Raw genomic sequence first — 17,220 nt, 5'->3', positions numbered from 1 at the left:
GCCTTGCGAAAGTATTCGGCCCCCTTGAACTTTGCGACCTTTTGCCACATTTCAGGCTTCAAACATAAAGATATAAAACTGTATTTTTTTGTGAAGAATCAACAACAAGTGGGACACAATCATGAAGTGGAACGACATTTATTGGATATTTCAAACTTTTTTTAACAAATCAAAAACTGAAAAATTGGGCGTGCAAAATTATTCAGCCCCCTTAAGTTAATACTTTGTAGCGCCACCTTTTGCTGCGATTACAGCTGTAAGTCGCTTGGGGTATGTCTCTATCAGTTTTGCACATCGAGAGACTGGAATTTTTTCCCATTCCTCCTTGCAAAACAGCTCGAGCTCAGTGAGGTTGGATGGAGAGCATTTGTGAACAGCAGTTTTCAGTTCTTTCCACAGATTCTCGATTGGATTCAGGTCTGGACTTTGACTTGGCCATTCTAACACCTGGATATGTTTATTTTTGAACCATTCCATTGTAGATTTTGCTTTATGTTTTGGATCATTGTCTTGTTGGAAGACAAATCTCCGTCCCAGTCTCAGGTCTTTTGCAGACTCCATCAGGTTTTCTTCCAGAATGGTCCTGTATTTGGCTCCATCCATCTTCCGATCAATTTTAACCATCTTCCCTGTCCCTGCTGAAGAAAAGCAGGCCCAAACCATGATGCTGCCACCACCATGTTTGACAGTGGGGATGGTGTGTTCATTGTGATGATCTGTGTTGCTTTTACGCCAAACATAACGTTTTGCATTGTTGCCAAAAAGTTCAATTTTGGTTTCATCTGACCAGAGCACCTTCTTCCACATGTTTGGTGTGTCTCCCAGGTGGCTTGTGGCAAACTTTAAACAACACTTTTTATGGATATCTTTAAGAAATGGCTTTCTTCTTGCCACTCTTCCATAAAGGCCAGATTTGTGCAATATACGACTGATTGTTGTCCTATGGACAGAGTCTCCCACCTCAGCTGTAGATCTCTGCAGTTCATCCAGAGTGATCATGGGCCTCTTGGCTGCATCTCTGATCAGTCTTCTCCTTGTATGAGCTGAAAGTTTAGAGGGACGGCCAGGTCTTGGTAGATTTGCAGTGGTCTGATACTCCTTCCATTTCAATATTATCGCTTGCACAGTGCTCCTTGGGATGTTTAAAGCTTGGGAAATCTTTTTGTATCCAAATCCGGCTTTAAACTTCTTCACAACAGTATCTCGGAACTGCCTGGTGTGTTCCTTGTTCTTCATGATGCTCTCTGCGCTTTGAACGGACCTCTGAGACTATCACAGTGCAGGTGCATTTATACGGAGACTTGATTACACACAGGTAGATTGTATTTATCATCATTAGTCATTTAGGTCAACATTGGATCATTCAGAGATCCTCACTGAACTTCTGGAGAGAGTTTGCTGCACTGAAAGTAAAGGGGCTGAATAATTTTGCACGCCCAATTTTTCAGTTTTTGATTTGTTAAAAAAGTTTGAAATATCCAATAAATGTCGTTCCACTTCATGATTGTGTCCCACTTGTTGTTGATTCTTCACAAAAAAATACAGTTTTATATCTTTATGTTTGAAGCCTGAAATGTGGCAAAAGCTCGCAAAGTTCAAGGGGGCCGAATACTTTCGCAAGGCACTGTACCTTCAGGCATTTGGAAATTGCTCCCAAGGATGAACCAGACTTGTGGAGGTCTACAATGTTTTTTTTCTGAGGTCTTGGCTGATTTCTTTTGATTTTCCCATAATGTCAAGAAAAGAGGCTAAGTTTGAAGGTAGGCCTTGAAATGCATCCACAGGTACACCTCCAATTGACTCAAATGATGTCAGCTAGCCTATCAGAAGTTTCTAAAGCCATGATATCATTTTCTGGAATTTTCCAAGCTGTTTAAATGCACAGTCAACTTAGCATATGTAAACTTCTGACCCACTGGAATTGTGACACAGTGAATTATAAGTGAAATAATCTGTCTGTAAACAATTGTTGGAAAATTACTTGTGTCATGCACAAAGTAGATGTCCTAACCGACTTGCCAAACTGTAGTTTGTTAACAAGAAATGTGTGGAGTGGTTGAAAAACGAGTTGCAATGACTCCAACCTAAGTCTACGTAAACTTCCGACTTCAACTGTAAATATTCTGACCCTTTGCTATGAGACTTGAAATTGAGCTGAAGTGCATCCTGTTTCCATTGATCGTCGTTGAGATGTTTCTACAACTTGATTGGAGTTCACATGTGGTAAATTAAATTGATTGGACATGATTTGGAAAGGCACACACCTGTCTATATAAGGTCCCAGAGTTGACAGTGCATGTCAGAGCAAAAACCAAGCCATGAGGTTGAAGGAATTGTCTGTAAAGCTCAGAGACAGGATTGTGTTGAGGCATAGGTCGAGGCATAGAGGAAGGGCACCAAAAACGGTCTGCAGCATTGAAGGTCCTCAACAACACAGCGGCCTCCATCATTCTTAAATGGAAGAAGTTTGGAACCACCTTCCTAGAGCTGGACGCCTGACCAAACTGAGAAATCGGGGGAGAAGGGCCTTGGTCAGGGAGGTGACCAAGAACGCGATGGTCACCCTGACAAAGCTCCAGAGTTCATCTGTGGAGATGGGAGAAACTTCCAGAAGGACAACCATCTCTGCAGCACTCCACCAATCAGGCCTTTATGGTAGAGCCACTCCTCAGTAAAAGGCACATGACAGCCCGCTTGGAGTTTGCCAAAAGGCACCTAAAGACTCTCAGACCATGAGAAACAACTCTTTGATATGAATGCCAAGCGTCACGTCTGAAGGAAACTTGGCACCATCCCTACGGTGAAGCATTGTGGTGACAGCATTATGCTGTGGGGATGTTTGATGAAAACCTGCTCCAAAGCGCTCAAGACCTCAGACTGGGTTGTGGCAGCATGTTTTTGTTTTTTATTTGTAATGCATTTGTGAACATTTCTAAAGACCTGTTTTTGCTTTGTCATTATGGGGTATTGTTTGAAGATTGATGAGGAAAAAAGCAACAGTTGAATCCATTATAGACTAAGGCTGTAACATAACAAAATGTGGAAAAAGTAAAGGGGTCTGAATACTTTCCGAATGCACCGCATAAAAACAGCTGGCCTATAGACAAAGGAACTTGTATCTTACTCTATAATTATATAGCTTGTATTCTCTATGACGTAACAATGTACATATTGCCAAAGCTTATAATTACATGTACACAGTGCAGATATGTGCTATAGCAATGAATGTCATGTCAGAGAGATTGCCTGCACTATAACCTAACAAACAGTAGAGAGGGTTGTAGTAATTCACTATCATTATGGTACAAAGTATGCAGCACAACAATATCGATATAAATCTCATTCAGGAGACCTTTTGAGTCCTGGGTTGAATTCGCTGCTGTTCCCAGCCTGACCTATATGTTCCATTGATCTCTAAGAAGTCAAACTTCTAAATGTCAGTGGACGTGTGCATCAAACCTACAGTGGAATATAACCAAGTCAGAATGTTCCAAGGCTTTAGCCTTACTAAACCTTCAACTGGTCCTGTAGGAGAGAGAAAGTTGGGGATGGGGAAGAATTGTGGTTGTTCCATTGGCTTGGTTTGGTTTGATTTCTGCATGGGCACCACACACACAAACACATACGCACTCACACACACACACACGCACGCATGCACACACACACACACACACACACACACACACACACACACACACACACACACACACACACACCATACTGTTCAGATGGAGCGATAGCGATAGCAGGATATTTGAGAACTAGAATTTTAAGAGGAAGATATCTCTGTCAAATCAAATAAAGAGGGGTAATAAAAACTGTGTGAACAACAGAAGGTTTCCACATTTTGAAAGCATTGCATTCTCTCACTCCGGAACAGAGGTTATATCTGAAACAGCAGGGAAACAAGCAGAAGGATCGAACAGAACCCAAGCGTCAGCCTCTTGAAACATTTAACATGGACCACAATAACACTTACAGTTGAAGTCGGAAGTTTACATACACTTAGGTTGGAGTCATTAAAACTAGTTTTTCAACCACTCCACAAATTTCTAATTAACAAACTATAGTTTTGGCAAGTCGGTGAGGACATCTACTTTCTGCATGACACAAGTAATTTTTCCAACAATTGTTTACAGACAGATTATTTCACTTATAATTCACTGTACCACAATTCCAGTGGGTCAGAAGTTTACATATGCTAAGTTGACTGTGCCTTTAAACCGCTTGGAAAATTCCAGAATAGGATGTCATGGCTTTAGAAGCTTCTGATAGGCTAATTGACATCATTTGAGTCAATTGGAGGTGTACCTGTGGATGTATTTCAAGGCCTACCTTCAAACTCAGTGCCTCTTTACTTGACATCATGGGAAAATCAAAAGAAATCATCCAAGACCTCAGAAGAAAACTGTAGACCTCCACAAGTCTGGTTCATCCTTGGGAGCAATTTCCAATTGCCTGAAGGCACCACATTCATCTGTACAAACAATAGTATGCAATAATAAACACCATGTGACCACGGAGCCATCATACCGCTCAGGAAGGAGACCTGTATCAAACCCAGACAACAGCAAAGGACCTTGTGAAGATGTTGGAGGAAACAGGTACAAAATGATCTATATCCACAGTCCTATATCGACATAACCTGAAAGGCTGCTCAGCAAGGAAGAAGCCACTGCTCGAAAACTGCCATAAAAAAGCCAGACTACGGTTTGCAACTGCACATGGGGACAAAGATTGTACTTTTTGGAGAAATGTCCTAGTTTCATCTGGTCTGATGAAACAAAAATAGAACAGATTGGCCATGATGATCATCGTTTTGTTTGGAGGAAAAAGGGGTAGGCTTGCAAGCCGAAGAACACTATCCCAACCGTGAAGCACTGGGGTGGCAGCATCATGTTGTGGGGGTGCTTCGCTGCAGGAGGGACTGGTCACTTCACAAAATAGATGTCATCATGAGGGAGGAAAATGATGTGGATATATTGAAGCAACATCTCAAGACATCAGTCTTCCAAATGCACAATGACCCCAAGCATACTTCCAAAGTTGTGGCAAAATGGCTTAAAACTTCTTCAGGCTTCAGCCTTTTTTCTCAATTTCCGCCTGACTGATGTGCCCAAAGTAAACTGCCTGTTACTCAGGTCCAGAAGCCAGGATATGCATAAAATTGGTAGCATTGGATAGAAAACACTTTGAAGTTTGTAGAAATGTTAAAATAATGTATGACACTATAACACAATAGATATGGTAGGATCATTTTTTTTTGAGAGCCCATGCTCTTACAATGGAAAGTATAGGGGCAATTGAGAATCCAGCTCCCAGATTGCAATTCCTATGGCTTCCACTAGATGTCAACAGTCGTTGTTCAAGGTTTCAGGCTTGTTTCTTCCAAAATGAGGAATAATTATGAGTTTTAGTATTGGGACTCAGAGTTGGAAATCAGTCTGTGCGAGCGCAACGAAGAGGACGCGCACCTGCTAATATTACTTTTCTACTAAACATACTTCTTTCCACATGAAATATTACAGTTTAATTAGTGTATCTGAGGATTAAACAGAAGTGTATTTTGACTTGCTTTAACAAAGTTTAGCGGTAGCTTTTTGGATTCCTTTCTCTACATGTTGAACAAGTGGATTACTCAAATCGATGGCGCCAACTAAACAGACTTTTTGGGATATAAAGAAGGATTTTATATAACAAAACAACACTACAAGTTGTAGCTGGGACCCTTTGTATTGCAAATCAGAGGAAGATTTTCAAAAAGTAAATGAATATTTAATCGCTATTTGTGATTTTATGAAGCCTGTGCCGGTGGAAAAATATGTTGATGTGGGGCGCCATCCTCAAACAATCGCATGGCATGCTTTCGCTGTGAAGCCTATTGTAAATCGGACAGCACAGTTATAACCTCTTGAAGCTAGGGGGCACTATTTTTATGTTTGGAAAAATAATGTTCCCAAAGTAAATGGCCTATTTCTCAGGAGCAGATGCTAGAATATGCATATAATTGACAGCTTAGGATAGAAAACACTCTAAAGTTTCCAAAATTTTTAAAATATTGTCTGTGAGTATAACAGAACTGATATTGCAGGTGAAAGCCTGAGAAAAATCCAATCAGGAAGTGACTCTTATTTTGAAACCCCTGTGTTCCTATGCATCCCTATTGCCCATTGAAAGGGATATCAACCAGATTCCTTTTTACGTGGCTTCCCTAAGGTGTCAACAGCCTTTAGACATAGTTTCAGACTATTCATTTGAAGAATGAGAGTGAACGACCACATTGCGTATGTGGACAGGTGGGGGCTCTCAGAGTGATTTGTGCGCGGCCATTGTTACTCCCGGTCCTAGTGAAAAGCCAACTGTCCCGGTTGATATATTATCAAATAGATATTTGAAAAACACCATGAGGATTGATTATAAAAAACATTTGACATGTTTCTGTGTACATTATGGATATAATTTGGAATTTTTGTCTGCATTGTCGTGACTGCTCTTTCCGCTGGATTCCTAGGCATAACGCACCAAACTAACGGAGGTATTTGGATATAAAAAATATCTTTATGGAACAAAAGGAACATTTGTTGTCTAACTTGGAGTCTCATGAGTGAAAACATCCGAAGATCATCAAAGGTAAACGATTCATTTGATTGCTTTTCTGATTTTCGTGACCAAGTTACCTGATGCTAGGTGTACTTATTGTTTTGTTTTGCTATCGATAAACATACACAAACACTTGTGTTGCTTTCGCTGTAAAGCATAATTTCAAAATCTGAGACGACAGGGTGATTAACAAAAGGCTAAGCTGTGTTTCAATATATTTCACTTGTGATTTCATGAATATTAATATTTTCTAGTAATATTATTTGACTGTTGCGCTATGCTATTCAGCGTTGCTGATGACAAATATACCGGATCCGGGATGGGTGGTTCTAAGAGGGTGTTAACAAGAATGTAAGCTTTTAACTGATATAAGACACTTGTATGTACCTAAATGTTTAATATCCATAATTTGTATGATTTTTTATTTGAATTGCGCGCCCTCCAAATTCACCGGAAGTTGTCGACAGGTGTCCCCGCTGGCGGGACGACTAGCCCTAAGAAGTTTTAAGGACAACAAAGTCAAGGTATTGGAGTGGCCATCACAACGCCCTGACCTCAATCTCATAGAAAATTTGTGGGCAGAACTGAAAAAGCGTGTGCGAGCAAGGAGTCCTACAAACCTGACTCAGTTACACCAGCTCTATCAGGAGGAATTGGCCGAAATTTACCCAACTTATTGTGGGAAGCTCTTGGAAGGCTACCCGAAATATTTGAACCAAGTTAAACAATTTAAAGGCAATGCTACCAAATACTAATTGAGTATATGTAACCTTTTGACCCACTGGGAATGTGATGAAAGAAATAAAAGCTGAAATAAATCATTCTCTACTATTATTCTGACATTTCGCATTCTTAAAATAAAGTGGTGATCCTAACTGACTTAAAACAGGGACATTTTACTAGGATTAAATGTCAGGAATAGTGAAAAACTGAGTTAAAATGTATTTGGCTGTGTATGTGAACATCCGACTTCAACTGTAGATGACGCAACAGCCTTGAAAATAGAAACTATTTAACCCTCCAAAACAGCGCTACAAGAAGCTTTCAGCCACTCAAAATCGCCATAGCAATGACATGGCAATAGCAAAAAACTAAAAATATAATTTTAATATGAGGAAGGAGGTTGGACTTTGGGCAATTTCTTTAGCCTCTTTTAGGGAATACAAAAGGCTAAGCTGAGTAGAGTTTTAAGGCTGACCAAGTGTGCTTCAGATTTTGAATTTTGTATGCAGTATAATTACTTATCAAGCATTATGCCTTTAAGGCTACAGGTATGGGTGTGGTTAGAGGCGCGTCCAACCCACAGGTGCCATCTTGAATTGGCAGACTCAATGGGGTGATGTCAGAGTTGGGTCATCCCAATCATCCCACTTTGCATTTACCATCTTGAATTAGGCTGAAGGCCCATTGTTTGAAAAGAGCCTAGCATTAATTGTTACTAATAAGAAGTAGTTTGTTTTCTAAAAAGAGTAGTAAATAGTTCAAGAAAATAAGTATAGTTCAGAAAAAAAGTGCTTGGTGTCAAGCTAGGCTGTACAAGGCCTAGCCTACAAGCTTGCTTGCATCGCACCACCAGTAAGCATCAGGACTATTAACACACTATTCTTATATGGATACATCCTTTACTTGATTAGACCTGAGATTATTCAACAATAGCAAGTAGCACAGAGGTCTATTATGTAGTTATGTATACAACTAGTTATACAGTGCATTCAGCTAGGGTTAAGGTTAGGGTTAAGGTTAAGTGTTAGGGGTTAGGGAAAATAGGATTTTGAATGGGAATCAATTGTTTGGTCCCCACAAGGATAGAAAACAAACGTGTGTGTGTGTGTGTATTTGTTTGTTTGTTGTGCGTGCGTGCATACACAAGTTGCAAAGTGCTGGCAAATACTTTTCCAATTACTTCCATAATATGAAGGGTGGAGTCACATCTTAGTTCAGGAGAGTTCTCTTCCCCCCTGACAACCGTCATGACTCTCTACCAGCAGTTAGAATGCTGATCCCTTACTCTTCCACCCCCTCACTGTTTCCCTCCACCCTCCCCCCATCCCCCTCCTTCCTTACATGGCCATCGCCCACCGTGAGTAACTGGCCCTCTGGGCTAATGGCCGGCCCCTTCTGACTATCCCGGCCAATCATAATCATTAATAGCAGCCTTGACAACTGTCCACGCTGACAAATGAGAGTTGACGTATCTACGTACACGTCACTCGTTCTCCTCCCTATATTTATTGTCTTGCGTCTCAGATGTTTTTAGATGCGTGGGGTGGGTGACCTGGGGGAGGACTTTAGCGAGACATGACCTTATCGGTGACATATGTTGCCTCTTTTCCTCAACAAAACGCTCAATATTGATCACGGTACGTCGTCATAGAAACAGGGCACGATGTGATGTCTAAGTATGCATTCCGATTGGAGCTGAGTGGAGAATTCTGGGCAGAGGATGAGAGGGAAGGAGGGGTACACACACACATCCCAAATCAACGACGTGAGGAGAAAAATGAGCCCACAGAGGGGATGATGCAACGTGAGTGAAATCCTGCGTCCGGAACGTGTGGCGCATTAACACAGCCCGGCAGAAAAACACCTTCACTGAGTCCCACAGGATATTACCTTTACGATACTGCAGTACATTCAGACATTCTGTCCATTGACAATGTTCCCAGTTTCAGCTAGTTTTCAAAGCAGTCAGGGTCCAGGTTTTATGGATTTTGAATGATAGAAGAAATTTAGAAATAGTTCATGAAGATTTCCATTGCTTCTCTAAGAAGAAGGGTCACTAGGTGGATACCTGTAATCCAATAAAGTAAGCCACAGGTCTAGAACTGTAAAGGCCAGTTACCCAGACCCAGATTAAACTGCTCATTAACACCCTGTCCAGTATATCACCCTCTCTATCCACTATACTGCCCTACCAAGCAAAAAGGCAGTAACTGCTAATTTGGTCAAAAATGAGTTCATGTTATTTTTGCTACATTAAATACATTCTTAATCATGTGGACAAGTATCCTGCCTCTATTGTATTGTGTTTTGGAGAAAATGGGGGTCATGTTAGCAGTAACTGCATAAAGTTACTGTGAAACCAAGATAAATAAAAGCCATTTTTCTCAGTTCCACGCTAATGAGCAATTATTGCCTTTTTGCTTGGTAGGGCAGTATAGTTACAGACGTTTACCTGTCCTCTCTTAAGCAAAATAGTGTAGGAATGGTAGCTTACTAACTGTGAATACATTTAAATAACTACCTTTGCTATATAAAGTCCTTTCAAATACTTGTATTAATTATAACACAGAAATAGATGACCCCTCCACAGTTTTCGTAATCGTAGCCTATCTAGTAATTTTAGAATCACCGAAGTTTGGTAGACTATGCTGTTGCCAGCACTTTTTTGGCCATGGGCATGGTTGTTCATGCGGTGGTTACAATATAACACTGATCAAATCTTCTCATAAAAGGTTGGCGGCAAAACCACTGCAGCAAACGAGTTTGGTACAGGGATAAACATACTTTTTTACATGCAAATCTGATTGGATACAACATTTGATTATTGAAATATTATCCTCAATTTAACATCAGAGTTGCTTTTTATTTCTGAGGGCTAATCAGGGACATTTTCAGGGACAGCTCTAGCCGGGTACAGGCCACCAAAATCTGGGACTGAAGAAGAAATTGGAGATGTCTAGTCAACCTAATTTAGGGGATCTTGACAATGTATCTACACCACTTGCCAGCCAGCTACTCGCTGTTTAATATCTATGCATAGTCACTTTACCCCTACCTACATGTACAAATTACCTCGACTAACCTGTACCCCTGCACATTGACTCGGTAACGGTACCCCCTGTATATAGCCTCGTTATTGTTATTTTATTGTGTTACTTTTTATTGTTTTTTTCTTAACTCGTTCTTGAACTACATTGTTGTTTAAAGGCTTTTAAGTAAGCATTTCACGGTAAGGTCTACCTACACCTGTTGTATTCAGCGCATGTGACAAATTAATTTTGATTTGATTATCTAGGACAAAATAAGGTGAGGGCAGAGAGCCCAACGGGAGCCTCTTTCTGTCTTTCACTTGAATTCCTCAAAAAACACCCCAAGATATCAGTATACTAGGGTTTCTCTCACTTTCAAAGGACTCCTAGGAAAACCCGAAGCAGAGGAACTCAAAGCAACTCTAACTCTAAGGGAGAACATTTTCAGTGAATGTAATAATACATGTAATTACTCCGATACTACACGCATACTACATTGTTATTACACCAAAGCTGCACTGTTGGTTAAGGGCTTGTAAGTAAGCATTTCACGGTAAAGTCTACACTTGCTGTATTCGGTGCATGTGACAAATTAAGTTTGATTTGATTTGAAAGCAACTGATGATACACGATACATACATTGCTGACACTTGACAGTCATACATGTTAGGATTGACCCACTGACCTAAAGTGTATTACTGTACAGGGGCGTATTCTAGCTAGGTCACCTGGTTCATAGTGTGCTGCCATATCTCTCCCCACCCTCCCTCCCATACTGCATTGCAAAAAAATTGCGAAACGGCCCCTCTTTGTGCCGACGTCCGTCTCAGCATGCACGACGGCAGCCGGTGATGGTTATAAATGGCCTCTATTAGCACAGCCCAGTCGCAGAAGGGAGAGAAATAAAATCAGTGGGAGAATGTAGGGCTAGTGCTGTCGCCTCTGTGCCCGTTCCCCTCCCACCCCAGCCTCCTCTACAAGCCCCCTCCCTTTCAAGGGGATGGCAACCTAAAGACTAGAATACTAGTGATACATGGGGTCATTATTTGGATGGTAATTGCAATAGTATAGTTAGTAGTATCCGAGGATTTTGCAACAATGAAAATACTAGCTAGGAGTTTGTCTAACAATTATTGTGGCGTCACATGTTGCTATAACATTGTAGAATATTAATAACATCTATAGGTGCATCTATATATTCACACTAAATGAATTGAGGGTTGTTGTGAACCAGGGAAATAAAGAGGGAAATGGGGTTTTGAGGAAAGGAGGAGGAGAGGAGGGAGAATCAGGGAACGGCGTAAAGGTGTAAATAAAGTAAGTGGAGGAAAGAGAGAGGTGGAGGAGTAATTCGATGAGAAGTTACATGCTACTGAAAGAAGAAAAGGAGGAAACAGAAGATGGAGAGAAAATAAAAATAAAATGGAGTGAACACGTTTTGCTGTGGCTGGAGGGCTGGAGTCTGAGATTTAGGCAAATAACCTTAGGAGCCAAGCCATCAATCAGCTCAGAGCATTCCAATAAGTGTCAAAAGGCTGCAAATGTTCTAAGACCCTAGTGTTGTGCACTTTTCTTGCAGTATTAATTCCAATGAAAAGGCAATAACTTTCTTCAACCCTAAAGTTGTTTATAGGGCAACATTGCCCTTGTTTGACTTTGAGCTTTGGGACTATATTTTGTACAATAGTCAAAAAATTATGCCGTACACATTTTGACAGCTTATAGATATATCCAAAATACTGGCAACACTTTACTTTAGGCCGACAGGTATAAAGCATTATGATGCAGTTATAACGCATGCCAGACTTGTTGTAAGCATGTATGAACCAGTTATAATGTCTTACTATCATCTCATAATGATCCTGAGTAGGCTTTTCAGTCGGTCTCAAAATCGTAGCATCAAATTCCACAATCGTAACACTTTATTTGACAGTGCCATTTTGGCATGTATTTGATAGTGTCGTTTCACAATGACATTTAGTCAACCATGCTATGACACCAACATAACGAGAATGCTGTCCATGGTGTAGACCACTACAGTCATAACACAAACCGCTGCCTCTGTCATGACAGTGGTTATTTGGCATGAGAGGTTATGATTGGACATGACCCCTTATGGCATAACACCTTCATATCTATGACACAGTCAAATATTTTAAGCCTTGGGGCTTCCCAGGTGGTGCAGTGGTTCAAGCCTGAGCCCTGGAGTCATGGCGATGAGACGAGACAGTAACTACTAATAATTGGATACCACGAAATTGGGCGTAAAAATAATAAAAATATATATACATTTTAAGGTTTCTAATAACACATTATACATGCTTATAACAAGTAACAAAGCACTATACCTGTTGGCTGTAAAAAATATTATTTACTTACATTAAAACATTCAGACATAACCTTACAATAACTTTTTTTTAAACTCAACATTCAACAAAAATCCACTGCTTGTGGGAAGGTGTGGGGATATTGGGCTGGCTGGGAGAAGAGGTGTATACACACACACACTGCCTATAGCCAACCAGCTAGCCAGCGAGAGAGCTATTGCATCCAGCTAGTTATAATATGAGAGCGGTGCTGTGAAGGGGGGTGCACTAATAAAAGCGGGGGCCTGGCCTGTGATGCCAGGCAATATATCGCCCTAAGGAGACAGTTCCTAGAATCAGCCGGCATGGCCTCCCATAGTTCACGGGCCGTACGTGATTAACCGTCGGACAGGGAGTCGTTACTACAGCTGGGCTATTAATAAAAGATACCCCTCCTTCCTCTTCCCCCTCCTCCTCCCACTTCCCTCTCCTCTCTTTGGTTCCCCCATCCCTGGCAATCTCCTCCTCCCTTCCTCCTGCTTTATTTCTATATCATCATTATTTATCGACACATGCAAAACGTCATGTTGGTAACAGGATGGGGGAGGTTGAGGTTAGGAAAACTGAAACGTCCACATATGAAGTGACCCATGGAGTCTGAGAATGCCCTCCAGGTGTAGCAGATCAATTAGTGACTTCATTGAGATTCTGATGCCTTGAGCAAATAGGGAATAACTAACCACTGGCTACCCCTCTAAAGAGTCTGAAATCAACGTCCATAACATTGGTCATTACCCTTACACCAAGGTATATGGCTGGCCATTACCCTTACACCAAGGCATGTGACCGATCGTTAGCATTACATTGAAGATGTGACAGTTCATTGCATCACACAACAGGTATTCAGCATTGTGTAAAATGACCGTAACACCAAAGGGTTGACTAGGTCTCACTGTAATGCAAAACACTAGACTCTTGATACACCATCATCAAGGCTACAGGTACATGCAAATATTAAACAGCTGAGAGATTAACGCACACACGCAAACAAACAAACAAACACACACACACACACACACACACACACACACACACACACACACACACACACACACACACACACACACACACACACACACACACACACACACACTCACACATACATACACACAGTTATCACTCTATAAATCAGCTGGTTGTTCAAACACCTGTCTTTACGCCATATTCAAAGAGTTCCCTGACATCCTTTTTACTTTCTAAAACCACAAAACGTCTGCCTAATGTCAGGCACAAGACTAGAGAATAACCTCAATTCCATATTGTAGGTAAGGTGGGTGGACCACAGGTATGTGTAATGTGTACTGTAGAATGCATTATGTAAAATCTAAGAAAGTATTGGTTACATTTTCTCAGAGAATAATACAATAAAAAGCATGTACCCAATCACGCACGATCGCGCGCACGCGCAAGCACACACACTAACACATTTTTCCTCCCTCCCTCTCCTCCTGTTACAAGCAACTTGGCATAACGCGCAACAGAGTGCAAGATGGTGCCGTGGGCAAGAAGCCATGGGCTTCTCCGGACTCCTCCGGTGAACTTTCAAGCGTGGAGATTCTACACTTGTGAATGAATGCACAATAACTAAATGTGTGACTTACTCTTAACACCATAGCCTAAACTTCCAAAGTTACAAGACAAACTGTGACTTGCTCTCAATATTGTTACACAATAGCCTATTAGGTCGTGATGCTTGACAGCACGGTGTGCCTGGATATCTCAGAACTAGAGATTTGAGGATATGTTAGTTGAAATGGCTAAATATTGACCAAGGAATCAAGACGATAGAAATTGACTATTCCACTTTCTGTTAACATGAACATGAAACCTGTCGAGAGTAAGCTACAATAGTAAATGTCACACTAAAAACTACTGTAAACGCAAGTAATATTACGCAACCACATCCATCAAATCCAAAACGCTTCGGAAATGGAAAGACATTAGTGACAGGCAGCCGCAACGGGAGCCGCAGAGAAAAGAGCGTGAAGATGGGGATTCCGCTCTCTCCGGGACTGGTAGGCTCAACCCACCTTTGTGCATGCCCGTAAAGCGGTCCTTGAGTACCGTGAGCTCGTAGATCTTGCCGAACTCCTCGAAGAGCGGCCTGAGGTCCTTCTCGTCCAGGTTGCGCGGTATTTGCCCGATGAACAGTTTAATGGCGTCGTGGTCCTTCATGGGGATGGTGCCCCCGCAGCCCGCTGAACTGTGGCTGTGGCTTAATCCGTTCACTAGCCCGTTTGTGCCGTCCACCTGTCCATTTGTTAAAGTTGCCATCTTCGGACCGGCAATGAGTTGTGATAACAGCGGCGGCAGCAGCAGCGCAATCTCTGTTGTCGTTGTATAGAAGCTTCCGAACGAAGTAGCCTATTGATTAAAAAAAAAAAGTCTAAAAAGCCTTGCTGGTCCTGCTTGTAGTCCTACCAATGCAAATGTGTACATGAATAAATATACATATGTCTCATTGGGCTAAAACGAATATCAAAAGCTTGGAGCAGGCTTTCTTGTCCCGGTGGAGGCGTGATTCCGTGTAGCCTATTTATGTCCTAATTAATCATTCATTCATTCATTTACTAAAAGAGAGGAGAGAGTGGAGAGAGAGAGAGACCAAGAGCTTTCGTGTTCTATTTACACCTCCTTTCGTTCCCCTAGTCCCTGCTTCTAGGTTCCCTTTTAATTTTTGCATTGAGAAGTTGGTATGGGTGTTCTCGGTTTAAACGGACGGGGCCAGCTCAAGGGCTACAAGGAATGCGGGGAGGTATAGAACAAGGGGAACCACTAGGATTCGATGTTTGTGTTAGACAGCGTTTTATCCCCCCCTTCCCGTTTAGAAAGCCGAATGGTACGATCCAAGGGGAACGGGGTCTATAAAAAAAGAAAATAGTGACAGTAATCTGTATGGCTCTTTGTGCAATAGTCTATCATGTGCAAATCACGCCACGTCCGCAGGGAAATAATAGGTCTAATAATAATAATAATATGCTATAAAATATATGTCTACCATATTTTCCCTTCAAAATATAGGCCCACTCCAAAAGGCCACGGATTTTAATCGAAAACAATTTTCATTTGGTGTGAAAAGGCCATTCAAGTGTAGTAGAACAATTCGGAGAGTATTGAACTTTTGAAGGGGCTTGAACTGCTTGAACAGCGGGTGGGTGGACAGCGCCTGGTGCTGAAATCGTCGAGCCTAGTTAAAAAGCAACATCCGCAGCTAAAATATATTTCAGGGAACGTTAGGATGTGTCACACAAAGCAGTGTCGCACAGTATCGTGTAGCCTATAGTTCAAGCAGGCATCTATTCCGTTCAGATTCTGATGTAGATGTCATTCGAAGAGAAGGAAGTCTGTGAGCACCGCCGAGCGGCGTAGACGGGCACATCGGAGGGAGCAGCAACTAGAAAGGGAAGAGAGAGGGTAGAGAGAGTGTAAGGGTAGACTACAATATACGAAACAGCACTGGGATCCATTCACAGGTGCAAATCTGATGGTATAAACCCCTCAAATTCAACTCTGGACATGGAAGCCAGTACCATTGCTTGTTCATTGTTCCCCTCTAACCAGGGACTGATTTAGACCTTGAACACCAGGTGGGTTAATTAATTATCAGGTAGAACATAAAACTAGCAGGCTCCGCACCCCGTAGAGTAAGAATTTAATAACTCTGGTATAGACAAACTAGAATGCTAGGATGTGACGTAAAAATACGCTGTTGCCCAACCCCATGTGCATTTCACACTGACAGCCCACGCGCAAACACACCATGGCACACATGGCAACTCTATTTCCACGTGACACACAGCTGTCAACAGCAAACAGGTAGGCTGCTCCCACAGGTCTATGTTGTGTGTTTGATCAGTGAGGTGAGAGGAAAAGATGACTGTCACTAGTTCAATTGCAACACATGCACAAGTACAGCCATAAACAGCAACAAATGGAAAACCAATAGGTGGATGGATGGAGGCATGCTGTCTGTTTCTATGGCTGCCCCTATGGGCCCTGGTCAAAAGTAGTGCACTATATAGGGAATAAAGTGCAATTTGGGAAGCAGACTATCAGAGGAAGATAATCTGGCACTCTTCAAATAATGTACTTTTAAACGCATCCTTTCTTCCCACCTTCATGTAGCCCATTGGTTCCCAACTGCAGTCATCCAGTACACCCAACAGTAGACATGCTTGTTGTAACTCCAGTCAAGCACACCTGATTCAACTAGTCAACCAGTCATCAAGCCCTTGACATTTTGAATCAGGCGAGTTTGTCCCTGGCTAAAACAGAAAGGTGTGCTGTTGGGGGTACTGGAGGGCTGAAGTTGAAAAACATTGATGTAGCCTATTCACTGATCTGCATGTGGCTGTTGATTTAACTGTTCAAACTTGATCAGAGGAATTTGATAAGAGATTTTTAGATTTGCTAATGTACAGCTGTCTGTGAGAGATTCACAACGTTCTTTAGATTTCAAGTTCTTACCTCCACTTTTCTTTCGTTGACAAAATATTGTGCCC

The 17,220-nt window shown here is 41.7% G+C and overlaps 1 protein-coding gene across 1 annotated transcript in view; it reads right to left on the bottom strand.

Moving 5' to 3' along the window:
* The window catches only part of LOC139413668 (CUGBP Elav-like family member 4), a 107,800-nt gene extending 92,808 nt beyond the window's left edge, over positions 1–14,992 (bottom strand). Inside the window, exon 1 of the mRNA XM_071161308.1 lies at positions 14,749–14,992. Within this exon, the coding sequence (XP_071017409.1) occupies positions 14,749–14,992 (244 nt within the window). The remainder of the gene's footprint in view (positions 1–14,748) is intronic.
* Between the last annotated feature and the right edge of the window lie 2,228 nt (positions 14,993–17,220).

Source organism: Oncorhynchus clarkii, chromosome 7 (assembly GCF_045791955.1).
Source record: "Oncorhynchus clarkii lewisi isolate Uvic-CL-2024 chromosome 7, UVic_Ocla_1.0, whole genome shotgun sequence".
Taxonomy (NCBI): Eukaryota; Metazoa; Chordata; class Actinopteri; order Salmoniformes; family Salmonidae; genus Oncorhynchus; species Oncorhynchus clarkii.
Note: the sequence above shows the minus strand (reverse complement) of the source record. Positions and strands in the feature narration are given on the sequence as shown.